Source organism: Dreissena polymorpha, chromosome 4, assembly GCF_020536995.1.
Source record: "Dreissena polymorpha isolate Duluth1 chromosome 4, UMN_Dpol_1.0, whole genome shotgun sequence".
NCBI lineage: Eukaryota > Metazoa > Mollusca > Bivalvia > Myida > Dreissenidae > Dreissena > Dreissena polymorpha.
The window spans coordinates 135,880,561-135,908,068 of record NC_068358.1 but is presented as its reverse complement, the minus strand read 5'-3'; the positions used below and the strand labels follow the sequence as shown (position 1 = coordinate 135,908,068).

At 37.1% G+C, this 27,508-nt stretch overlaps 1 protein-coding gene across 1 annotated transcript; it reads right to left on the bottom strand.

The window, feature by feature from the left end:
- Positions 1–270: 270 nt before the first annotated feature.
- On the bottom strand, positions 271–27,458 carry LOC127878171 (translation initiation factor eIF-2B subunit epsilon-like). Its single transcript, XM_052424641.1, has 16 exons — positions 27,291–27,458; positions 25,768–25,892; positions 23,490–23,675; positions 22,702–22,882; positions 21,718–21,873; positions 21,148–21,233; positions 19,270–19,392; positions 18,580–18,680; positions 17,715–17,860; positions 16,953–17,052; positions 13,299–13,487; positions 10,880–10,976; positions 6,365–6,485; positions 4,488–4,568; positions 3,729–3,926; positions 271–496 (listed from the first exon to the last, which is right to left on the bottom strand). Exons 1-16 carry the CDS (start codon positions 27,414–27,416, stop codon positions 437–439), a joined length of 2,076 nt encoding a protein of 691 aa, XP_052280601.1. The 5' UTR covers positions 27,417–27,458; the 3' UTR covers positions 271–436.
- Between the last annotated feature and the right edge of the window lie 50 nt (positions 27,459–27,508).

Genomic DNA, 27,508 nt, shown 5'->3' with positions numbered 1-27,508 from the left:
TTAACTATATGTTGTATAAACATTTATATTTATTAGATAGCATTTAAAGCCTAGGGCTTATTGAAATGCTCTTGAGTCTGTTTCCTGGCTAGATTCAGTACTAGGAGTCTCCAAGGGAGATGTAAAGAACGCTGCCTTAATGGGAATCAAACATGGGATCTCCGGGTCACTAGACAACATATCCACTTCACCACCGCACCATAAAACTTAGTTGACATACTGATCAATTATTTAGCAACTAGTAATTTCAATTATTAAAACATCAACAACTTACTGTTTATCAACTTTATTTCTTAAATGTGAAATTCCAAATTTAATGGGTCCCAGACCCATTTCCAAATCATAAACATATATCCCAACACGTAGTACACTTAATGTCTCTGACATACACACATCCCCACTGTCATGTGACTAGGTGTCATGTGACCTGCAGGTGTCAGTCTTCTTCAGATGACTCTTCATCTGCCTCCTCCAGCCACTTAATTAGTGGAGCTACCTGCCAAGACAAAAAAGCAGCATACACTCTGGAAAAATGGGGCTTAATGCATGTGAGTAAAGTTTCATCGTAGATTAGCCTGTGAAGTCCGCACAAGCAAATCAGGGACAAAACTTTCTGCTTAATTTGTAATTTTGTCTTTTAGGAATCTCTTCTAAGTGAAAATCCAGTTAAAGCAAAAAGTATCATCCCTGATTGGCTTTACACAGGCTTATCTGGGATGACACTTTACGCACATGCATTAAACTCCAGCCTTCAGATAGAGGCTTATGCGGATGTTTTATCCAAAAAAAAATTACTTGTAAGCAAAGTAGTGAATAGTATAACTTTTGGTAAGATCAATTTTTATGCCACATTCTGTGCTAAATACTTTAATGAACACGACCAGATAAAACAAGATGTGTATATGATGTTTGACCTTGAAGGATGACCTTGACCTTGTGAAGGATGACCTTGACCTTTCACCACTCAAAATGTGCAGCTCCATGAGATACACATGCATGCCAAATATATAGTTGCTATCTTTAATATTGCAAAAGTATTCATAAAATAAGCGATTTGGGCCACATATATTTGACCTCTGACCTTGAAGGATGACCTTGACCTTGACCTTTTACCACTCAAAATGTGCAGCTCCATGAGATGCACATGCATGCCAAATATCAAGTTGCTATCTTCAATATTGCAAAAGTATTTATAAATTAAGCGATTTGGGCCACATATATTTGACCTCTGACCTTGAAGGATGACCTTGACCTTTTACCACTCAAAATGTGCAGCTCCATGAGATACACATGCATGCCAAATATCAAGTTGCTATCTTCAATATTGCAAAAGTATTCATAAAATGAGCGATTTTGGCCACATATATTTGACCTCTGACCTTGAAGGATGACCTTGACCTTGACCTTTCACCACTCAAAATGTGCAGCTTCATGAGAAACACATGCATGCCAAATATGAAGTTGCTATCTTCAATATAGCAAAAGTTATTGCAAAATGTTAAAGTTGGCGCAAACAGACCAACAGACAGGGCAAAAAAGATATGTCCCCCACTACTATAGTGGGGGACATAAAAAATAATCCATAAACACTCAAAATCAACGAATACTTCGTCAAATAAAGTTAACTTATAAACAAGATATGTATTTGTCAGAAACACTATGTCCCCTTCTGCACCACTTTGAAGCTATATATTTGACCTTTGACCTTGAAGGTAGACCTTGACCTTTCACCTATCAAAATGTGCAGCTCCATGAGATACCAGGCATGCCAAATATGAAGTTGCTATCTTCAATATTGCAAAAGTTATAGCAAAATGTTTAAAAATTGGGGTAAAAAAACACACCAACAGACAGGGCAAAAACAATATGTCCCCCACTATAGTGGGTGGGGGACATAAAAATCAGTGATCCCTGTAGCAAAAGCCAAAATTTAAACGCTAGATGTTGTGTTGTCGGGTAACATCAATTTAAGGAGATACAAAATGCTTGTTTTTACTTTTTGTGCGACAATATATTCCATTTAATTTCCTAATTTGATATCCTAACATTTACGAGCAAACACATGATTGGCTTTGTCCAGCGTCTGCAGCATAAGTTAGTTCTCATAAACAAGAGCACCGCATAACGGGTGCCACGCTCGGCTATGGGTGCAGTTTTGAATAAATGAAAGCTTGTGAGAATTATTTTTATTTTTTTGGAGGTCACAGTAACCTTGACCATTGATCTAGTGACCCCAAAATGGGTGTGGTGTGTAGAACTCATCAAGGTGCATCTACATATGATGTTTCAAAGTTGTGGGTGGAAGCACTTTGATTTTAGAGCCAATGTTAAGGTTTTAGCACGACGCGGACGTCAGACGACAAGCTGGCTATGACAATACCTCGGTTTTCTCCGAAAACGCCAAGCTAATAATAAATATGTTATGAATTAGCGGAGCTCCAGCAAGGACGTCCTGCTCTTAGCGCTTCAGCAAGAAAAAAAAGAAAAGAAAGCATTTAATAATGAAAGTGTATATTGTGCAATACGTAACTGAATGGAAATGGGTCAAGGAAATAATGGGGTTTCCCTATGAATTTGAAGTTAGTTTAGTTTAAACCTATTTATTTTAGCTTGATTGCATCGAAAGCCTAAGGCTTATATAAACGCTCTCGAGTCCGTTTCCTGGGCCTAGAACCAGTACTTGGTGTCTTTGGGGAAGATCTAAAGAACGCTCCCACGGTGGGGATCGAACCTGTGACCTCTCGGTCGCTAGGCGGACACCATATCCATTATACCACGGCGACTTTGAAGTTGCCCGTTATCTATAATTATAGCACACACAGACCTAATAGACAGGACAGGCAAGTGAGCTCCAAATTATGCAAATCAACGCAAACCGAATGAATCAGACCTTGACTCCAGATAATTCGTTAAATGAAACAAGATGACATCATGAAACAGTTTTTAGATGCTAAAACGTTGCAGAATATTTTTTCAAATACTTTTACACCAATGTTTCTTGTTTCAGGGTCTTCCTATTGTAATTAACTGTTGTATGGCAGTGTTTATGGATCTTTAAATATTGTTTACAGGGGATTTGAAAACAATATTTACATTGGGAAAAAGTGCTAAATAAGCAGAGTTATTATGTGTCATTGGTTTTATTGATTACAAGGAAATGCTGGATCCATAGGAGAACATTTACAGCATTTGCAGACATGGTTTTCTGCAACAAACTGTATCCTGGTTTGACAAAATTGAACAAAATTAAATAAATGTAACAGTTATTGGTCCTCTTTGAATTTTGGTTCTCAATATAAATACAAAGCTAAAAGAGCTTGAATGGATAAGATTGTATAGCTAGAACTGCATTTATCTGATTTAAAAACAATATAAAAAAGTGTTAACTTCTATTTTGGTATACCAACATTTGTTGTCAGATGAAAACAGAAACCTGTGTTTTCCTAAAATTAAATTACACAGCTGGAAAGGGGACACCATTGACAGCAAAACTAAAAGACAATAAAGATGTAACCCAAGTTTTTATTGTCCAATGGAACAAATTGTCCCTAACTAGCCAAACGGTGCTGTCAGCCTTCTGAGTGCCTTAACTGCACCTTTCAGCTTTCAAATGAGGACGTATCCAGGTTTGAGCACAAAACTAGCTTAGCTCATATAGATATTTAAAGCAGATACAACAGATTTACACTCAACCAACAGCACAGTAACATGTAGAGTAAGCAGTTCACCTGTTTCCTGACTTCAGCATGCTTGTTGTCACGGTCCTCCAGATCCTCGTCATCACTGTTGTTGCCTCGGTTACGGTTGCTAGGCACCTGTCGGTACCATTTCAAGATCGTCTGCTCCAGGAGGACGTCTGCCTCGTACAGGAAGTGGATCACTTTCGTTACCAGCTGCAGATGAGCAGAGCTGGCACTCGCAAAGTCCTGTCAATATAAAGAAGAAAACTCTTGACAGTTTGACAATGCAAGGAAGACAACTCTGACAATTTGAGAAAACAAGGGAGAAAATTCAAACAATATGACAATTACAAGGAAAAACTTCCCAAAATTTGACAATACAGGGGGAAAAACTCCAAGAATTTGAGAATGTACTGTTCTCTTGACTCAAACCCATTGCCTTATTTTAAAAACAACAACAACCACCTGGTAAAACTACAACAACAAAACAAACACTACAATTTAAGTTGGTGGTAGGACAGAATTATTTATCTAATTTCCTACTTTTGTTTTTCCTCCTTTTTATTTAATTTAAATCTATCTATGTTAATATATATATTCTCAGGTTAAATATGTGTCCATGAACATCAACAATTATCGGTGCTAACATAATAATTCTGATGAAATGCAGATGAATGGCTTTAGAATGTTGACTGTTTATAACAATTGACACTTAATGGTATTTTGAAGTTAACCTACACCACCATTATATAGTGTTTGAACCTGAATTAAAAGCCTTAAAGTGTTAACATGTGACTGTAGCCTTGCCTCTATTGCCTCCAGGCACTGCCTCTGAGATTCCTCATTTTTGATGTAGTTCTTTAAAACCATCAGGTGCCGCTTCAAACTCTGAAAGCAAATTATTGTTATAGTTAGTAAGTATAGTTAAATTCACAATATTCCCATATGTTAAAAATAATAAGTAAATCGCTCTAATCTGTCAAACTATACCAGCTTTTGATAAACAATGATTAACGCACCCGAAAGTTTGCTCAATGTTTAAACTTGTTTTAGTCATGTCAACAATAATAACAACAAGAGATGTGTTCGTCAGAAACACAAAGCCCCCTATTGCGCCACTTTGAAATAAAAAAAATTGACCTTTGACCTTGAAGGATGACCTTGAACTTTCACCACTCAAAATGTGCAGCTTCATGAGAACGCCGTTTTGAAAAAAAAGTTGTTTTTTTACCTTTGACCTTGAAGGATGACCTTGACCTTGAATTTCCACCACTCAAAATGTGCAGCTTCATGAGAACGCCGCTTTGAATTTTGAAATATTTTTTTTTTACCTTTGACCTTGAAGGATGACCTTGACCTTGAACTTCCACCACTCACAATGTGCAGCTTCATGAGATACACATGCACGCCAAATATCAAGTTTCTATCTTCAATAATGCAAAAGTTATGGCCAACGTTAAAGTATTTTTTTCGGACGGACGGACAGACTGACATACACACATACTGACTGACAAACTGATGGACAGTTCAACTGCTATATGCCACCCTACCAGGGGCACAAAAACTAACATATACATAAACAATCCTTGTCCAGAAAGGTGACATTTGAACATGATTCAGAGCTCCAGATAAGGGTCGTATTTTCGTAATTACGAATTATTTTCAAGTCGGTTACGTATTTATTTTAAAATCTTGTCGTACCATTAAGAATTACAAAATCAAGTTACGAATATTATTTTTACATCGGTTCGTATCGATTTTTATTGAGTTCTTTTCGCGTATTAAAGATTTTTGCGGTGCTTATATAGAATGGTTATCGGGTTTGTTTAACAAAGCGCATTTTTTCTAATAAAAGCGGCGTATACAGTCTATCTGTCAAAAACAATGGCGGCGCCCAGACAGCGTCCTGAAAAACTGCAAAGCGTCCAAAAACACGCTTTTAACATATTGTACGCAAAGTGAGCCGAAGGTAAATGTTTAGAAAGACATTATAGAAAAGATCTTATACGATGTTGTATGTTCAGTTGCCGACACAGTCGGAAAAGCTAAACAAAAACGCGACACGACGGGTCCAAACTTAAACACAAAAAAACATTGAACGAGTGAAAGGGACAAGTCCCGTGGCTAATCGTTGAAAAGATTGAAGGGGAGACCCGTTTTAAATGTGAAATATGTAAAAATTCATCTAAACACAGTTTGGCCATATGAAGGTATTGGAAAAATAAAATTGCATAATACTGAAAAGACACTGTTGAACTCGTATAAATAAAGTTGCTAGTATGTTTATTTAGATTTTTTTTGCATGAAAATAACCATTATTATTTATTTTAGGTCATTTAGAAAAAATAAGAATTATTTTCCAAAACTTAGTAGTAACGTTAAGAATAAAATTTCAGAGTTAAGAATTCTTTTTGAAAATCTGGTAGTAATTTAAGAATTTCACAAAACCTTATCTGGAGCTCTGATGATTACCCATCAAATTAGGCTGGTAAGATAAATAATTTTGACCAGCAAAGTAAAACACAGATCAGCAAATATTGGTAAATAATCATAATTCCCTTGAACATTTTTCAAATACTATGTCATTGCCATGGGAGCTAAAAAAGCTGAGTACAAACACAATTACTGATTATAATTGGTTAATGTAAACAAGGTAAAAATAAAACTCAGCACTATTCACACACATCAGTGAGCACTTTCAAGGCCTGGGCCCCTGAGAGACTGGGGTTCTCTGAGAAGGGTTGATCCAGGAGCACTTTCACTACAAGTCCAGTCAGCTCTTTTATGGAGATGTTATAAGCATGTCTGAAATAACGGGAAATAAGATGTTATGTGGTTTACTAAACAAATAAATTTAAAATTGAAATCACTGCTGCAAAATTATATTTACTTTCTGGTTCGTACATATAACTGTTTTACATTAGTCTTGTATGACTATCAGAATAGTATAAAACAATATCTTATGCTCTTATAATTCCATTTGATGCCTAAAAATTGTAAATACCACTTGGACAACTAAATTTGTATATACATGGTTGAGAGCTTACAAATACTTCACAGAACAAACTTTAAGTTTAGGTTTAAACAAGGGCTGTTTGTAAAACATGCATGCCGCCCATATGGGCTGTCCTTTGTAGTGGCAGCCATTGTGTGAATACGTTTTTTGTCACTGTGACCTTGACCTTTGACCTAGTGACCTGAAAATCAATAGGGGTCATCTGCGAGTCATGATCAATGTACCTATGAAGAGTCATGATCCTAGGCAAAAGCGTTCTCGAGTTATCATCCGGAAACAATTTTACTGTTTTGGGGTCACTGTGACCTTGACCTTTGACCTAGTTACCTGAAAATCAATATGGCTCATCTGCGAGTCATAATCAATGTACCTATGAAGTTTCAGGATCCTAGGCGTAAGCGTTCTCGAGTTATCATCCGGAAACCATTAAACTATTTCGGGTCACCGTGACCTTGACGTTTGACCTAGTGACCTCAAAATCAATAGGGCTCATCTGCGAGTCATGATCAATCTACCCATGAAGTTTCATGATCCTAGGCGTATGTGTTCTTGTGTTATCATCTGAAAACCATTTTACTATTTCGGGTCAACATGACCTTGACCTTTGACCTAATGACCTCAAAATCAAAAGGGTTCATCTGCGAGTCATGATCAATCTACCTATGAAGTTTCATGATCCTAGGAATATGCGTTCTTGAGTTATCATACGAAAATCTTTTAACTATTTAGGGTCATCGTGACCTTGACCTTTGACCTAGTGACCTCAAAATCTATAGGGGTCATCTGCAAGTCATGATCTATCTAATGATGAAGTTTCATGATCCTAGGCGTATGCGTTCTTGAGTTATCATCCGGAAACCATTTTACTATTTCGGGTCACCGTGACCTTGACCTTTGACCTAGTGACCTCAAAATGAATAGGGGTCATCTGCGAGTCATGATCAATCTACCTATGAAGTTTCATGATCCTAGGCGTATGCGTTCTTGAGTTATCATCCGGAAACCATTTTACTATACCGGGTCACCGTGAGCTTGACCTTTGACCTAGTGACCTCAAAATCAATAGGGGTCATCTGCGAGTCATGATCAATCTACCTATGAAGTTTCATGATCCTAGGCCCAAGCGTTCTTGAGTTATCATCCGGAAACCACCTGGTGGACCGACCGACCGACAGACCGACCGACATGTGCAAAGCAATATACCCCCTCTTCTTCGAAGGGGGGCATAAAAATGCAAACCAGTCAAGACAATCCAATCTTGTTATATGCTAGACATGGGCCAAACTCTAGGAAAACCAGGCTCAATGCATATTCTTAAAGTGTAGTTCCAGATTAATCAAAGACAACACTTTCCACCTATACTGGATTTTAAAGACACTTCCTTTAAATGAAAAATCCCATAAAAGCAGAAAGTGTTATTCCTAATTGGCCTGCGTAGACTGCACACCAAAAGTGTGGCTCAGACGTTATGGTTGGTTGGGTGTGATGTGGCTCATATGTGATGGTTGGTTGGGTGTGATGTTTGGTGGCTCATATGTGATGGTTGGTTGGGTGTGATGTTTGGTGGCACATATGTGATGGTTGGTTGGGTGTGATGTTTGGTGGCTCGTATGTGATGGTTGGTTGGGTGTGATGTTTGGTGGCTCATATGTGATGGTTGGTTGGGTGTGATGTTTGGTGGCTCGTATGTGATGGTTGGTTGGGTGTGATGTTTGGTGGCTCATATGTGATGGTTGGTTGGGTGTGATGTTTGGTGGCTCATATGTGATGGTTGGTTGGGTGTGATGTTTGGTGGCTCATATGTGATGGTTGGTTGGATGTGATGTTTGGTGGCACATATGTGATGGTTGGTTGGGTGTGATGTTTGGTGGCTCGTATTTGATGGTTGGTTGGGTGTGATGTTTGGTGGCTCATATGTGATGGTTGGTTGGGTGTGACGTTTGGTGGCTCATATGTGATGGTTGGTTGGGTGTGATGTTTGGTGGCTCATATGTGATGGTTGGTTGGGTGTGATGTTTGGTGGCAATTATGTGATGGTTGGTTGGGTGTGATGTTTGGTGGCACATATGTGAAGGTTGGTTGGGTGTGATGTTTGGTGGCACATATGTGATGGTTGGTTGGGTGTGATGTTTGGTGGCTCATATGTGATGGTTGGTTGTGTGTGATGTTTGGTGGCTCATATGTGATGGTTGGTTGGGTGTGATGTTTGGTGGCTCATATTCGATGGTTGGTTGGGTGTGATGTTTGGTGGCTCATATGTGATTGTTGGTTGGGTGTGATGTTTGGTGGCTCATATGTGATGGTTGGTTGGGTGTGATGATTGGTGGCTCATATGTGATGGTTGGTTGGGTATGATGTTTGGTGGCTCATATGTGATGGTTGGTTGGGTGTGATGTTTGGTGGCTCATATGTGATGGTTGGTTGGGTGTGATGTTTGGTGGCTCATATGTGATGGTTGGTTGGGTGTGATGATTGGTGGCTCATATGTGATGGTTGGTTGGGTATGATGTTTGGTGGCTCATATATGATGGTTGGTTGGGTGTGATGTTTGGTGGCTCATATGTGATGGTTGGTTGGGTGTGATGTTTGGTGGCTCATATGTGATGGTTGCTGGGTTTGATGTTTGGTGGCTCATATGTGATGGTTGTTGGTGTGATGTTTGGTGGCTCATATGTGATGGTTGTTGGGTGTGATGTTTGGTGGCTCGCATGTGATGGTTGGTTGGGTGTGATGTTTGGTGGCTCATATGTGATAGTTGGTTGGGTGTGATTTTTGGTGGCTCATATGTGATAGTTGGTTGGGTGTGATGTTTGGTGGCTCATATGTGATGGTTGGTTGGGTGTGATGTTTTGTGGCTCACATGTGATGGTTGGTTGGGTGTGATGTTTGGTGGCTCACATGTGATGGTTGGGTGTGATGTTTGGTGGCTCATATGTGATGGTTGGTTGAGTGAGATGTTTGGTGGCTCATATGTGATGGTTGGTTGGGTGTGATGTTTGGTGGCTCATATGTGATGGTTGGTTAAGTGTGTGATGTTTGGTGGCTCATATGTGATGGTTGGTTGGGTGTGATGTTTGGTGGCTCATATGTGATGGTTGGTTGGGTGTGATGTTTGGTGGCTCATATGTGATGGTTGGTTGGGTGTGATGTTTGGTGGCTCATATTCGATGGTTGGTTGGGTGTGATGTTTGGTGGCTCATATGTGATTGTTGGTTGGGTGTGATGTTTGGTGGCTCATATGTGATGGTTGGTTGGGTGTGATGATTGGTGGCTCATATGTGATGGTTGGTTGGGTATGATGTTTGGTGGCTCATATGTGATGGTTGGTTGGGTGTGATGTTTGGTGGCTCATATGTGATGGTTGGTTGGGTGTGATGTTTGGTGGCTCATATGTGATGGTTGCTGGGTTTGATGTTTGGTGGCTCATATGTGATGGTTGTTGGTGTGATGTTTGGTGGCTCATATGTGATGGTTGTTGGGTGTGATGTTTGGTGGCTCACACGTGATGGTTGGTTGGGTGTGATGTTTGGTGGCTCATATGTGATAGTTGGTTGGGTGTGATTTTTGGTGGCTCATATGTGATAGTTGGTTGGGTGTGATGTTTGGTGGCTCATATGTGATGGTTGGTTGGGTGTGATGTTTTGTGGCTCACATGTGATGGTTGGTTGGGTGTGATGTTTGGTGGCTCACATGTGATGGTTGGGTGTGATGTTTGGTGGCTCATATGTGATGGTTGGTTGAGTGAGATGTTTGGTGGCTCATATGTGATGGTTGGTTGGGTGTGATGTTTGGTGGCTCATATGTGATGGTTGGTTAAGTGTGTGATGTTTGGTGGCTCATATGTGATGGTTGGTTGGGTGTGATGTTTGGTGGCTCATATGTGATGGTTGGGTGTGATGTTATGTGGCTCATATGTGATGGTTGTTGGGTGTGATGTTTGGTGGCTCATATGTGATGGTTGTTGGGTGTGATGTTTGGTGGCTTATATGTGATGGTTGGTTGGGTGTGATGTTTGGTGGCTCATATGTGATGGTTGGTTGAGTGTGATGTTTACTTGAGATTGGGAGATGGTAATGCTTAAATTAGTTTTAATTTGTCCTTTCAGACTGAGATCATGTATAATGTTATGCCACTTGATAAGTCATGTAAGAATTTTTGTTACATTTTCCAGAATAAAGCTTACTTTAAAGAATTAATTTCTAGAATAAGATTTTCACAGCTGATATTTTCATCTTTAGATCTCTGTACTGTGTCGAGCATCTCTGTGTAGTAGACTGGCACTGCAACATACACAATAACAGAAATATTGTTCAATAACACTTGTTAAGTGGACATCATATTACCAATTATGGACTAGTTTTACATACATTTAATAACATTATAGTATACTATCACAAGGCAGGAATAGTATTGTTTACAAATTGTATAGTATGGCTTTAATAAACTAATGTAAACAAGCAAATTCGTTGAATTGATATCCCCCGCCTATATACTTCTGGACACAAAAGTGTTATATTTGACACTAAAAAAAGCAATTTTTTTGAAGATACAAAGGGCCATAACTCTGTTATTATCAGATGGTGTACAATGCCATTTGGCGTGCATCATCCTTTTATCCATAAATTTACTCATACCAAGTTTCAATGAAATCCGCAAAAGCACTTCCAAGATATGGCTCCGGACACAAAAGTGACGGACGGACGGACAGCGCCAAAACAATATCCCTCCGCCTCTGGCGGGGGATATATACTCATACCAAGCTTTAATGAAATCCGCCAAAGCACTTACAAGATATGGCTCCGGACACAAAAGTGCCTATAGTAAAAAGCATTTTTTCAAGATACAAAGGGCCATAACTCTGTTTTTAACAGATGGTGTACAATGCCATTTGGCGTGCATCATCCTCTTATGCATATATATACTCATACTAAGTTTCAATGAAATCCGCCAAAGCACTTACAAGATATGGCTCCGGACACAAAAGTGCCTATAGTAAAAAGCATTTTTTCAAGATACAAAGGGCCATAACTCTGTTTATAACAGATGGTGTACAATGCCATTTGGCGTGCATCATCCTCTTATGCATATATATACTCATACCAAGTTTCAATGAAATCCGCCAAAGCACTTCCAAGATATGGCTCCGGACACAAAAGTGCCTATAGTAAAAAGCATCTTTTCAAGATACAAAGGGCCATAACTCTGTTTTTAACAGATGGTGTACAATGCCATTTGGCGTGCATCATCCTTTTATGCATATATATACTCATACCAAGTTTCAATGAAATCCGCCAAAGCACTTCCAAGATATGGCTCCGGACACAAAAGTGCCGGACGGACGGACAGACGGACAACGCCAAAACACTATCCCTCCGCCTCTGGCGGGGGATAATATTCAGAAAGAGTACCAGTACAGAAAAGATGGGTCAAACCAACATATTATGACAACTGACTATTGAAAACAAGAGCTTGTCACATTAGTGCCAAATCCCCGACGAAATGTGTTTGCTTGTATGACAACATTTGTTATAGAGAGTAGAATAATATTTGTAAAACATGGTACATGTGTCATCTATTTATATTTCAAGAATCAATTAATTATATAGTGTTGGAATTATGTTGTAGAGAATTAAATATATGGACATGAAAGAAAGGGAGGTAATTAACAAGAAGACTATAAACAGTTACTGTTTTTGATCACTGTATTTTTCCTTAAACTCATCTATTCATTTTACAGTGAATACTTCATTGTTCAAATTAAAATATTATTTTTAAATTAGATAAAGGGATATATTCAAAATTGAAAAGCTAAAATATTTACTATGAATTTAAATTAAAAATCATTTAAATAAATAAAATATTAAAATAAAATAAATAAAAAAATAAGTAAATAAAGGGAGATAATTCAAAAACTACAGCCAAAGAGTTATGGTTCTTTGTCACTGCACTTCTCCTACTTGCCATCTGTTTATATTTAAAGTTTCAAGTAAATCCCTTCAGTAGATTTTGAGTTATGCTCCTGACAAAAATTTACTTTGAAATTATATAAAAGGGGAGATAATTAAAAAACTAAGGTAGATAGAGTTATGGTTCTTATTCACTGCACTTTTCCTACTTGCCATCTGTTTATATTTCAAGTTTCAAGTAAATCCCTTCAGTAGATTTAGAGTTATGCTCCGGACAAAAATTTACTTTGAAATTATATAAAAGGGGAGATAATTCAATAACTAAGGTAGAGTTATGGTTCTTGGTCACAGCACTTCTCCTAGTTACCATCTGTTTATATTTTAAGTTTCAAGTAAATCCCTTCAGTAGATTTAGAGTTATGCTCCGGACACAAATTTACTATGAAATTATATAAAAGGGGAGATAATTCAAAAACTAAGGTAGATAGAGTAATGGTTCTTGGTCACTGCACTTTTCCTAGTTGCCATCTGTTTATATTCTAAGTTTAAAGTAAATCCATTGAATAGATTTGGGATTATGCTCTGGACGAAGTTTCGGACGGAAGGACAAACCAACAGAGACTATTACTATATCCCCTCCGAAAAATTTTCGGCGGGGATAATAAAAATTGGCTATCAACAAACACACTTTCCTACCATCTGGTTGCAAGCTGTCAGGCGGTGATTCACTCCCTTCACTACACTCACTGTCTTCATCACTAGACGACTCTGTCTCTATGGTGATACCCCAGACCTGCCTGGTGACTTCCTCAACATCACTGTCGTCTCCAGAAGTATCCTTGTACAAGAAAGCTTTCCCCTTGCTGCCAAACATTGCGTCACAGCCTGGAATTATTGTTTGTTGGGATTTTGGCTGTATTCAACAGTATATGAGTCTGTATGTGTGAAAAACCGGTCTTCATGTCTAAGCGTTAAGTTTGTGTGGTCCACACTGACTTATCAGAGATGTCAATTTTCACCTTATTTGAATTTTTGTTAGGAACTTCCTTTCAACAAAAAATTCCATTTAAGAGGAAAAATACATCCCTGATTAGCCTATTCGGTCTGCAGTTACTTTAGGCACATGCATTAAGCCCTGTTTTCCCAGATCGCTCCTCCTTTCCTTCTAATGCTTACTGGGCAAGGTAAACTGTTTAGTTCAAACCTTTTTATATTACCATAATAAATATAAGTTTTCTGACGCTCAGAAATAATAAATTAGTCCTTGGTCCCAAAATTAAGATACACAGAAATATCCCCAATAGACACTATTAAAAACAACAACAACAACGATTACCGGTACTCAAAACAACGTGTCAAAAAATCTACTGACACCTTAACAATTTATCTGATGCATTGATGTTGGAAAATTTCTATGTAAATGACACATGCTAAATGGTATTCAATGATACTGTGCGCTTGTAAGTTCCACGCACTTATAGTAAGAGTTACTTAAAAAGCTATTTTATTTAATATTTTCAATTTTGTTTTACAGAATGATTATCCGAGGTGACATTCATATAAAAAACAAGAGCTGTCAGAGGACAGCGCGCTCGACTATTCGAGTGCTTGACAGTATAACGTAAGCCATCATAGGGAAATTGTTCATATTCAATAATTTATTGAACGATCTTTAAAAAATAAAAAAAGGAAAAAAAAATTTGGGCCGGGGGGGGGGGGGGGGGGGGGGGGGTAGGGATGAAGTAGGGGGGGTGAGAGGGGGGTAATGTGGGGTGGGGTAATTTATTAGATGATGTTAAAAAAAAATGGGGGGGGGGGGTTGTGGGGGGGGGGTAGGGGGTGAGTATAATGGGTATAATGTGGGGTGGGGTAATTTATTAGATGATGTTTTTTTTTGGGGGGGTGGGGGAGAAGTTTGGGGGGGGATGGATTCAGGGTAGGGGCGTGGGGTATTGTTTGGGTGGAATTCATTGTGGTATTCAGTTAAGTGTTGTTTTGTCTAAGTAATAATAAAATGTGATCATAAATAAAGAAGTTATGGCAATTTAAGCAAAATGTTCAATTATCTAAGTGTAAAAGGGGCCATAATTATGTCAAAATGCTTGATACAGTGATCTGCTCTTGTTTAGGGGTCATGTTAGTAAACAAGTATGCAAAACATAAAAGCAATATGTCAAAGGATATAGGAAATATTTGGGGTAGTACGCAAAGTTTAACATAGATTTATCAATAATATGCATATTCTAAGTATAAAAGGGGCAATAACTCTGTCAAAATGCTTGATACAACTGATGCTCTTGTTTATAGGTTGGGGTCATGATGGTAAACAAGTATGCAAAATATGAAAGCAATATGTCAAGGGAACCTTGAAAATATTTGGGGTAGTACGCAAACTTTAACATTTGCTGCATATTCTAAGTGGAAAAGGGGCCATAATTATGACAAAATGCTTTATAGCGTTGTCTGCTCTTGTTTATGGTTGGGGTCATGTTGGTAAACAAGTATGCAAAATATAAAAAAAATATTTCAAGGGACAATGAAAATATTTGGGGGTAGTACGAAAACTTTAACATTTGCACGCTAACGTAAACAGCACGGAAACGGAAACGTCGGGGTGAGTAGGATAGCTCCACTATATAAATTTCATATATAATAGTCTAGCTAATAAACATTTATTTTTTCACGCTTTGGTATATTGACAAAATCAAAATAAAATGTTACAGATTCGCAAATTTTCATTGTTGTTATGATATTTGTGAGGGAAAAATAATACTGAGCATTTACCATGCTCTAAAATATCCATTATGTGTATATTTTGATGATTAAAAACCTGAAAATTATAAAGCGTTGCAACGTGAAACAATTTAATAATTTGGACAGTTCCGTTGTTGTTGTTAAATTTTGGGATACTACAAGGATTGCTTGTATAAAGTATAAAATACATCACTCATTGTATGAGCACGGATGGCCGAGTGGTCTAAGCAATAGACTTTTACTCCAGCGGTCAGTGGTTCAAGCCCAGTTGAGGGTTACTTTTTTTCTTTCTTTAATTTTATTCTTGTTTTTTTTACTTGATTCAATCTTTACAATCTTAACATTTGTCAATATAAAGCATTTAATGACAAACTTTAATACATGCCAACATCTGTGAAATGGCCCCTTTTAGTATGAACTTTTAATAATTGAACTTCAAATAAAATATATGCGGATTCATGATTTCTGTGCTTGTAATTGAATGGTTTTCTTTCAATTTGATTCACTTCTATAACTTTCAAATATGGTGAAAGTAAGAGCCCATTTGTCACACTTATAACTTAAGAGCAGGGACAATATAAATATAGTTTATGATATTGCCCAAATATCATCATTGGCACTAATTTTCAATATATATATTTTTGCTGAAATCATGCACATTTTTACCGAAAATGAAACAAACAGAAAGCTAAGAGTAATTAGTCATTGGGTAAAATCTGGGTGTCCACAAACATGTTTCAAAAATGATTATTTGGCTTCAAAAAGGGTGTATAACAAGAGCACGGCATAACGGGTGCAGTTTTGAATAAATGAAAGCTTGTCAGAATTTATTTTTTTGAGAGGTCACAGTGACCTTGACCTTTAACCTAGTGACCCCAAAATGAGTGTAGCATGTAGAACTCATCAAGGTGCATCTACATATCAAGTTTCAAAGTTTTAAGTGGAAGCACTTTGATTTTAGAGCAAAATGACAAGGTTTTAGCACGAAGCGGACAGAGGACATTGGACAACACGACAAGCTGGCCATGGAAATACCTCAGTTTTTTCCCGAAAACAGCCGAGCTAAAAACTGAGTATATATCAAGCCTGGTTAAGAAACTGGTCTTCATAAGAGACTTTTGTAGCAATATGAATACGTACTTATAGTTTTATTACATTTGCTGCTCATTCTGAAAATGTTGAAATATGTGATGGGTTTCACTGTTGACACCATACTTTGCTTGAAGACATTTTAAAACTAGTTATCCAGAAATACCTGTGTATCATCAGTATCAAAATTACATGGGGAACAAATATAAGCCTCATTCTGGAAGAACTGGGCTTAATCCATAAGGAATAGTAACATATTAGCCTGTATAGTGCCCACAGGCCAATCAGCAACGACAATTCACATTTTTACTGGATTAGGACTAAGAAGACTTTGTTTTAAAGAAAAATAACATAAAAGTAGAAGGTGTCGTCCCTGATAAGCCTGTGCACTTTGCACAGGCTAATCTAGGACGACACTCTACACAAATAAATTAAGCCCTATTTTCCTGAACGATGCTCATATGTTTGAATGATCAATAATTGTATATGAACTCTGACAACTGGTACCTCCATCTGTAGCGTCCATGGTTCCCTCTCCAAAGTCGTCCTCCTGACTGTGCACTACCACAGTGCCAGACTTCAACTCAATGCTTGGACCCACACATACCTAGAGGAATGTCAAACAAGTGTTCCCATTCACTCATACTTATACAGGTGTCCTCTAATAAGGGTTTGGCTCTATAACCTTAGCTACTCTTAAGTTTCTTACAATTTATTAAAAACATTTGAAACAAATATAACTAACAGATTAAGAAGAAGATGCCCAAGAAAATAATGAGACTATTTCAATGCTTATCACAGCCTGGATCATTCAATTTAAATTGTATCGCTTTCTCAATTATTGGTTGATTAAGAATCGGCCAATTAACCGTTTCCCACTCAGAAAGCAAAGTGACAATAGCTATGTGCAAACAGCATAAAACTAGAACAGCCTGTGAGTAACTCACAGTCTGTTCAGGTTTTATGCTGTTTGCTGTTTGCTCTTCAGTATCGAAGGGTTGGAATTGAAGCCTTTAAAACTTGAATCTGGTAAGAAAAGTCTTAAGTTATATTTAACTCTCTAAGGGACTACAAATGCATCAAAATACATATCTAAGGGGTAAAGGGTTAAATATTGAAGCACAGTTACATATCATAGCAAACCATTTTGCTTGACTTTTCCTGTGCTTTCTTCTTTAACTCTTATACCAAAGGGAGATATATTTTGGCAAAAAAATGTTCTCATTGTCTGGAAATGTAACTTTGACATGTAACAGATGCTATTCTAACCTTGGATGAGAGTACGCAGCCTGGACTGAGTTTCACCCCGCTGTACACAGTCACGTTATTACAGAGTAGAGAAGTCTCTATCACACAGTTATCCTCCACCGTCACATCATTCCACAGGTATGAGCCCTTGATCACCACGTTATTGCCTGAAATGTACAAGTTTGGACGATTGAAAACGTGATATTGTCATATACTGTACACTGTTTTCTTTGTACACAATTTTCTCTGTACACAAATCATTACAAATATTTTTATCTGACGCATCAGGCATGTAAAAAAACTCTCTCAGGTATAAACAGCTTTCTTACATTTTTCGGCATAATGTTGTAATTGAAGAGCTAACACTGCTTAAGTTTTTGCAGTTAATGTCAATGTACACAGTGATTATCAATTACATGCAAAACAAATGTGCCCTTTGAAGGCATATAAATTATACTAACAATAATCATTTAGGGTATTACACATAGACAAGGAATAGGGCTGTTTTTATGACTGTTGCTTTGCTTACCACTCACCAGTGATTTTAAAGTGTTCATTATTTTTATTTAATATGATAATTAATGAAAAAAACAAAAGAAGGACATATAGACGCCAACAGAATATTATTTCCTATATCTTCTTTCAGAAATATTACAACAATCCATACTGATATCGATTAAGTTTGCAGTGTACATATGCCCTTTTCCCCTTCACCCTACATATCTGTGTTTAATTAGCTTCATATGGTGCTAAAAGAGGTATTTTAACTATAACAATAAATGAATTTTTTTTCAACAAAAAGGAAACTGTGAAACAAACCATCAATAGACATAGCTTTATTCTATCTAAATATTTGAATGGTCACTCAACTACTCATCTTACTTACCAATTTTGCAGTTTTTTCCTATGACAGAGTGTGAGATAGTGGTCTTGGAGCCGACAGCAGACTCTCTGCCCAACATAACATTCTCCACCAGCATGCAGTCCCTGAGATAGATACACACTCAAGTGATGATGGGGAGAGCAATGATATACCATGTTGCTCTGGTGTACAGATAAGTGTCCATATTGTGATAAGGATATTGCGCCAGTTTGATTCACAAGTGACAAAATGGCTATTGATTTTAACAGGATCTGTTACACTTTATTAAATATAGAAAATAGCAAAGTCAAATACTTTCTTTAGTTTTTGCCTTACTCTTCAAGCAAACCCATTGGAATCAAAGTCGATTTTCCATTTTTTGCAGAAATTTAGATACCCTTTTAAGTGTCAGTTCTTGCAATTAAATATACACAGTTGTAGGACAAGGGTAAAGGGTAATGGATAGAATCAGATCTGATTGTGAATTGATGCAGAACAAATTGCCCATTACAAGAATGCTGTGTACAAGGAAACTATCCCAGAAGCCTATAACTTAAAAAAAATCCTGCATAACAACTAGTGCTTAATCTTGAAATATGGAGCTTATTTAAAGTGTAAGATCAGTAGAACTTAACCCTTTCCACCTTCCTTTGTCTTATCTTAATTCCTATGTTTATAAATTATGTATTCACTATAAAACACATACTGCATTACCTTGCTAGTGTTACATTTTTACTGAGATATATATTATGTCTTCCGTAGCTGAAGTTGTCCTTGTTGTGTCTATGGCAACCGTCAGGGACAAACGGGTATGTCCACCTGTTAAGTATGTCTTGACTGAAATATGAAATATTTCACTAGAATTTTGCTTTTCCTTCCTTCTAATGCAGTCACTCTTAAACATGAAAGCTGAGCTTCGCAACAAACAGGCTTAATAAATGTGCATGGTATTATTGCCTGTGCAGTCTTCAAAAGCTAATAAGATTGGACTCTGTCTAGATTGGATATTTGTGTAGATGAGTCTTTCTTGTAACAAAAATGCCATAAAAGTGGAAAGTGTTCTATTTTACTTATGAGGTTTGAACAAGCTAATCTGAGACGTTAATTAAGGTCCATGCATTTAGTCAAGTTTTTCCAGAGTGGACACCAGATGTTAACTTGACTAAAAATACAACATGAAATCTTTCTGTCCAATCATGTACCATATAACAAATAATCCTGTATCTGCAAAGTCACCAGTCAACCCCAATCCTGCATAACCGTAGAACGTTAATGGCCTGATCCCAAACACGCATGATTTTTTAACGATGTCTCTCCCCTTCAATTATAAATCAACCCAAAAGGAATATCAATACATTAAATAATACTCTGATTTGAATAGTTGAACAGGTATTTTGAAAACATGTCTTATAATTAACAACCATACTAATTTTCATGGTTGAAAGTCAAATTGTTCTCTAGATATAGCGTGTAAACACAATCATTATGGTCCACACCACAGCTTACCTACTGACCAATGGAGAGACACAAAGTAATGTCCTTTTATTTCATTGAAAGGTGATAAAATAATATTATATGCATCAAATCCTCTCAATTCGGCAGCCAATAACCTTTTTATGGCTAAATGTGACCTATTGAGCTCCAAGTGTGACTTTTAAGCTAATGAGACAGACAGGTGATATATGAAACATTCTACATCCTTATGGGAGGTCAATTAAGTTTAAACCTATTAATTTTAGCTTGGTTGCATCGAAAGCCTTAGGCTTATTGAAATACTCTCGAATCCGTTTCCTGGGCCTAGAACCAGTACTTGGTGTCTTTGGGGGAGATCTAAAGAACGCTACCGCAGTGGGGATCAAACCCATGATCTCCCTGTTGCTAGGCGGACACCATAACCATTACACCACGGCGACCTAACGGAGGTCAATGGTGGCATGTCTTAAGATTGCTTGATGAATGACAAATTACAGTCCAGACTAATTGTTTCCTAACAATGTTGTTTTAACTTATTTTAAAATTGCATGCTGAATGAAAAAGTTACAGCCTGGACATGCAGTTTTAAGGCAAAATTTGACCTTTGACAGGTAAGTGTGACCTACAATGTCTGAAATTAGTTATATCAAATTCAGCAATATATTGCAGACTTATGGCCCAGACAGGAATTTTTGGACAGAGTGGACAGACAGAAGAACACGCACAACTGCCAGATGCAACCTTTTTCAAACAATGGCACAACATGAGTGGAATGAGTTTGCACAGGCTGATGGGAGGTGACATTTTGTCATTCATAATATCAAAGGAAGTCATGCATCCAGCCTTTAACCCCTTACCACTTAGATACATATTTCACGCATTTGTAGTCCCTTCGAAAGTTAAATTTAATTTAAGTCCGTTCTTAGTAAATTCAAGTTTTTAAGGCTTTATTTCCATCCCTTAGATACTGATGAGCAGCAAACAGCATAAACCTGAACAGACTGCAAGTTACTCGCAGGCTGTTTTGGTTTTATGCTATTTGCACATAGCCATTTTCACTTTGCTTCTGAGTGGGAAAGAGCTAAAGCCGCATCAAGTCTCCACTGAGTTCCTGCGTACCTGACTGCATCATACATCTGTAGACTGGAGACCCTGGCTGCATACGCATCCTTCACTACACACATCTTGATAGTATTACCCATGATCTGTAGTGGACATTCACAAAATTTTCAAAGCACTTTCCTAATTTCATCTTTTTTATTGATACCAGACTGTCATACAAACATGCATAAATCAGTATACCGTCCAACCCCACCATGCAGTTCCCAGATTTTTGGGGTCACCTAGCATAAGCTGCCAGTCTCCCACCCGCAACCCAGGTGAAAATCAGCCATAAATACCCAGATTTTAATGGTCAACTGCAGTATACTGGAGCTAATATGTTCCACAACAAAAGCCACTTTTGACCTGTGTTATACAGTCACCAGGTTGTCATTTTCAGGTGCGGAAATAAAATAAATTAAAACCGATCTTGCCTTTTTAAAATTATTTAACAATTCACATTTGAAAATGCTTATTTGGAATAATAAAGTTTTTCTATTCAACAATATTTAACAAAAACAGTTGTGCTCATATTATGGTTGTTTGAATGAAAATGGTGTTTGTGCGATGTTTGTGTTCAGCAGTTACCTCTTCATTTATAAGTATTCCCTTGACAAAGCTGTCCCGGGTCTCGTAGTCAAAATTGTCGGTGAAGAGTTGTGGGACCTGTGGAGAACAGATGCTGATGTTGGCATCGAGCAGGTCGTAGCGGATCTGCACATCCTTGTGCTCCATAATCACCTCCTGGTTTAGAAGAAGGAACATACATCTCATTCAGATAGGAATCACATTTTAAATTGCAGATTTCAACAAATGTTCTTATATATGACAATATGTGTGAGCAGCTTCTATTACCGTAGATTTGGTTTCAATTAAACACCAAGGCTCTTCCTTAATGTCAGAGAAAGACACTCTTCTTTAGGAAATAACAATACATCATAGCTAAACAAAAACAAAATTTAGTGTAAAAAAATAATCTAAATTAAACACTTCTTTCAGGCTCTTACTTCCAATAAAAGGAAATAGAGCACTGATTTTTTACATGCAAAGACATCATTTTATTCCTTCACTACCAAATAACAAATGTGACAAATCATTATAATTTATAAATAATGCTTTTTACAAAACTAAAGAGCAGGCATTCAATTTTAGGACATGGTTTTCAGTGAAATCAAATTTAACAAAACCAATCTTTACCATCAACCAGTAAGAAAACTCCAATGCCACATTTCTTATAAACAGCATGATCTTAAAGAAAGTCAAATTGGCAAAAAACTTCTGTTATTTGTTATGAAGACTGATACAAATTGCACATGCACAAGTTCACATCATACAGAACGATGCATGACAGTTTTAATGTTGTGCATTCAAAAGTATAGGAAACACCAGCAGACAAATGTGTGTCCATGGACAGACCAACAGATGGCAAGACAGAAATAGACAAACAGATGGACAGACATAGACGGATAAATGGACGGACACAGAGAGGAAGACGTCCATGGTAATTCTAGTACACCCCCATTACTTTGTTTTGGGGAAGGAGGGGGTTAAAATTAAATAAGATTCAGATACCACTGGAAACTGTAAGTGTTTGGTGTCAGAGTCAGCAATCCTCTGGTAGTGGATCACATTCTGAGTCTCATTGTCGACTGCAAGGACGATGTCATCTTGGGGGCACCTTGTGGCATGGCCTGGGGGGACCTCTCGAAACACCATCGTCATAATGGCTGATTTATCTTTCTCTCTTCTATTCCTGTCAATTAATTGATGCATTGATATTCACTATTCACTAATGACTTCAATGATATAACTTCTATTAAATAAATGCTAAAAACTGAGACAAATTTGAAGAATATGTATAAAGTAAATTTGAAACTAAAGCATTTATTAAAATATACATACACTTTTTTCATAAACTACTGTACATACAATATCTATTTAATCTGATTAATTTAAAAACATGTTAATATTATCTCTGTCCAGGCTTTCAAGAAAGTCAGAAACAAGTATTTATTGACATATACAAGCATCTAACTCCTTCATCACTATGTAAATAGGGCATTTTTCCTTCTAAGAAAATGGCTTTTTTGTCGCAAAATTTACAAGTTCACAACTAAAATTTTCCCAATTTAAAGAAGTTTGCGACTCAAGTATTCACAATTAAGAAAAAGTAAGCAATTTCTTTTTTCACAATTTTGACCAGTTAGTGACTTATTTTTTCACAATTTTCACCAGCTGGCGAGTAATTTTTTCACAAAATGTGGCGACCAAGACCCCTTGTCAAAAATGGGCAACAAAGCCCTAGTATGTATAATAATACAAAAGTGCACAAAAGGTGTACAATAACCTAACATAATTACTTGTGTTCGTCTATGATTGGTTGCAGCTTAATGTTTGATACAACATCGCCGTAGATCAGAACAAAGTCACTACGTATGAGACTCTTGGCATCAATGTCTCTGAGTGCGTCCCCCATGGAGAGGCATCCCTCTGTGACAACGGGAACCACATTGCATGGGGAACTTTTATCATTCCAGCGAGAATTTCTGAAAGGTACATTTATAAAAGATATCAGCTGTGAGATTTTATTACACCATACAAAATGACCTATAGGTCAATGCAATAGATATACAGGCCAACCCCTACTTCAGGTCACCTCTCATCGCTGGTCGCCCCGTGTCGATAAACATTATATAATGCACCCCTTTTTAGCGGTAACCCCGATTCTCCGGCCAGCGGCCAGCAATTTTGCATCCCAAATGTTAAATTCTCCCCCTTAGGAGTGGTCACGCGCGAGTACGTCAGTCATGTACATTGGCAAAATTACACCAACGCAACGGCGAAAAAATCAATACGTACTTCCAGTCTGCGGTTTAGACTCTGTAGTACTGAAGTGTGATGTGTGATAAACATTTTGACAGCCAGTCTGCAAATTGCAATTAATTAGCGGCAGATTATCAGGTTAAAAGCATTATGCGACCGTTTGATCTTTTTATTTCCGCACGTGCGAATATCACCTATTATTACTGGAAGAGATTCTTAATTTATAATTTATTGTTAGTAGCTGTTGAATCATACTATTTCAAGCACACATTTATGACAATTATTGGCTAATTAAAAGCAAAAAGGACAACAAAACTTTTAATCGAAATCAACTGATCTACATGTTCTCTGTGCTACAAAGTTTTTATCCAAAAATCAATACACGCACACTTTCCATGGGTATGGCGTGACATTGTACATTGGTGCATAATTTTCGCGCACTTTTGTCGGGACAAAGGAAATACACGAGGACTTTTTTGATGCTAGACTTTGTAAACGTCTTGTTAACATAAAACAACGGGAGTGTGTTTCGGATTACAAATTATTATTCTCATTTGGGAATTAAACAAAACATTTATATTTGTTTTATATTAACAATGATTTCAATATTTAGTTTGATAAAACCCTTTATGCGGCGAAAAAATGTTTTTATAATATTATGCATTACACCTGATTGCTATTATCAGTCTCTTAAGTAACTGGCCGCGATTTTATCGTGGAGATCACTGTCGGGACCAATTCGTGCGGTAGGTATTACAAAGCCATAAAACTGCAATAAACCAATTAAATTATTGATTGATAGTGACATGGGAATTATTCATGCATAACTGATTCACAACTGTTCTCATCTTAAGTGCATTTGCAGGCCTTTTCCGCTCCATTTTGGGAAACCGCCACACTGGAATTTTGCGTCGTGAAAACCCCCATTTTGGGAAAAAAATTATCGCAAAACTGGCTCAATTGGGAAAAATAATCGCATGTAAATAGTGTTTCTTATATTTCAATGAAGCTGTTAACTGGTAAATAACGACTTTTTTGATAACATATTATTAAAATTTTACAAAATATTATGAACATGTGTGATAAGTGCAGAGTTTTTTATGTGATTTTGGGGAAATGGCCTGGCCTTTTTTAAGACAACAGATAATTTAATTATGCAATATTTTTCTATTTTTTACACTGGATCAGGTTAACTTCTATATTTAAAGGTTTAAAAAAAAATATTTTGTTTTTTTGGAATTGGGAATTTTTTTTTCAATTGGGAAAAAAACAACTAGATTTGCATTGGGAATGGGGCCCAATATTCTGACCCGTGGAATTAGGTCGGAAAAGGCCTGATTGGGGCCATACAACCCACATTGTGTAAACAACGATCATGAGAATAATTCTTTTTCATTGACTTGATTCTGATGATGATATTGATGATGATTAGAAAGATGAATAGAATATTTTTTTGAATTAAAATGTTGTTTTATAGCTGATTTAAGAAAGGAAGAAATACAATTATTTTAAGTCTATACATTGTTTAGTACATGTATACATATTTACCATTTTGTTTATACTAAAATTGAACAGTTGACCATGCACTCATCAACATTCATCAACTCCAGACTCCCTATGACCCAACCCCCTCTTAAGAGGCCACACCGCTTAAGCAGCCAATTTGGCCGTTTCCATTGACTGGCTGCCTAAGAGGGGTTGGACTGTATTATAAATGTTACTAGACTAAGTATACTGAATTTGATTTTAAATTTATTAGTTTTTAGATTTGTGGGTGTACTTACGTTGATTACAGTGATCATTTCATGTACTTACTTAAGGTGTTCTCTGACTTGGCCTGCTAGATGACAGCAAACTACAAATATCTCCTGCACACCCCCTGAGCAGAGAAATTCCAATGCGTAGTCCAACAAAGCGCTATTTGCAACTGGAAAAAGGGCCTGAAAAAGTATTCGTTTAATCATAACCATACAAAATTATTTCAATCAAATTATCTATCTAATGATATAATTCAGAACATTAAAGTTAGACCGGATATGTGCTCGAAAGTATGAAAATACACATGCTTGGCTAAATTTATCGTTGTCATAACGAAACTGCGGTATAGTAAAAAAATTCTGGAAAAAAAATGTATGATCAGTGGTAAAAACATACGGTCTGTCGGGTTACAGGAAACAAGACTATTTTTTTAGGCCTTATCTTTTTTTTTAGTTAACAGTTGTTCAACAAAACGTCTTCTTAAAAGAGATATAGTTTGTCTATGTATGTAGATATTGACAATATCTATGTACATAGTCAAACTATCTTTTTTTAAGAAGACATTTTGTTGGAAGATTTTTATGTTTAGTATGTGTATGCATTAAAATAAACAGAGGGTAACTAAAATAATACTTAAATAAATAAAAATAAATAAAACAACATTGCCATCAAGCGCATATGTGATTATGTATAAAACCCGTTTGGTGAAGTTTGTATACCTATAGATGGTAAAATAGATAATAAAAAAGTGTACTTTTATTTTAGCAGCCAAAATATTCAGCTAGTCTTTTGTTACGACTAGTCCATATAAACGGACTGCCAGAGCCTTTGATAATTTTTGCTATGGCGGCTCTGGCAGTTCATATGCACCCCTTCATAAACATAAGCGCAGAGAATCTGTGCGCTTCACTAAGCAGACGTCGTTCGAGACAAATTGAGGAAAATAATGAATAAACTTCATAAACATGTAAAATTTACCTGAATAGCAACCTAGGGATGTTAACTAATTATCCTTTGCATGCACCCTATATAAACACGACGATGTTTCAACACACTTTCCTCGCTGACATGTTTTATGTTTAAGTTTGAAACCGTGTATTCTGTATCGAATAACACATTGCTATCGACTTTGTAGGCTCCAACACATACCCCGACATGCAAAATATTGGTGTACTGCGACCTAACCAATATTGGGTCAATTTTCCAATATGGCGGATACAGCGTATGAAAGCAAAACTAAGTCAATGGTACCATTCGTATGAGTTTGTGGTTTAGACAGGTAAACATTGATAAGATCTTGCAGTTTCAGTGTTTCTTAACCATTGCATTTTTGATTAAATTTTGCACCCATGGGCAAGAGCCGGCGCATTGCAACTATCAACTAACCATTAGGTTATAAAGCTGAGAGTTGAATTATTGCAACTATTGTTACGACGAGCTCCATAAAAAAGCAGCTTTAATGCTATTATTTAGCCTGAAATTCAAGTGTTGCATCATGTCAATTTTCAACTCAGTCGCAGCAACACTGACAATATTTAACCTTACAACTGCTTGCCAACTGAAGTTCAATATGAATATACCCGTGGTATGTCATCTGAAACAGGTGCAAAAGTCGAAACGAAGCTGTCGGCGAAAACTACGGCCTGCAATATATCTTCTTGCTTTAAATCTGAATTTGCACCACCGGACTTGCCTTTCGGTGCCATCTTGAATAGTGCATAGGTTACATTACACTAAATTAGTGTGTATCCTCCCACTCTGGATCAACAGACGATTTTAACGGAGGTTTCCGGAGATA

What these genes read in the sequence shown, in the direction of transcription:
- LOC127878171 (XM_052424641.1), bottom strand. Translation starts at nt 27,416, where the DNA reads ATGGCACCGAAAGGCAAGTCCGGTGGTGCAAATTCAGATTTAAAGCAA. An exon ending in GAATACTTATAAATGAAGAG is followed by an intron (nt 21,234 to 21,717) that starts GTAACTGCTGAA and finishes TGTCCACTACAG; the next exon opens with ATCATGGGTAATACTATCAA. An exon ending in ATGCTGAAGTCAGGAAACAG is followed by an intron (nt 497 to 3,728) that starts GTGAACTGCTTA and finishes TTGTCTTGGCAG; the next exon opens with GTAGCTCCACTAATTAAGTG.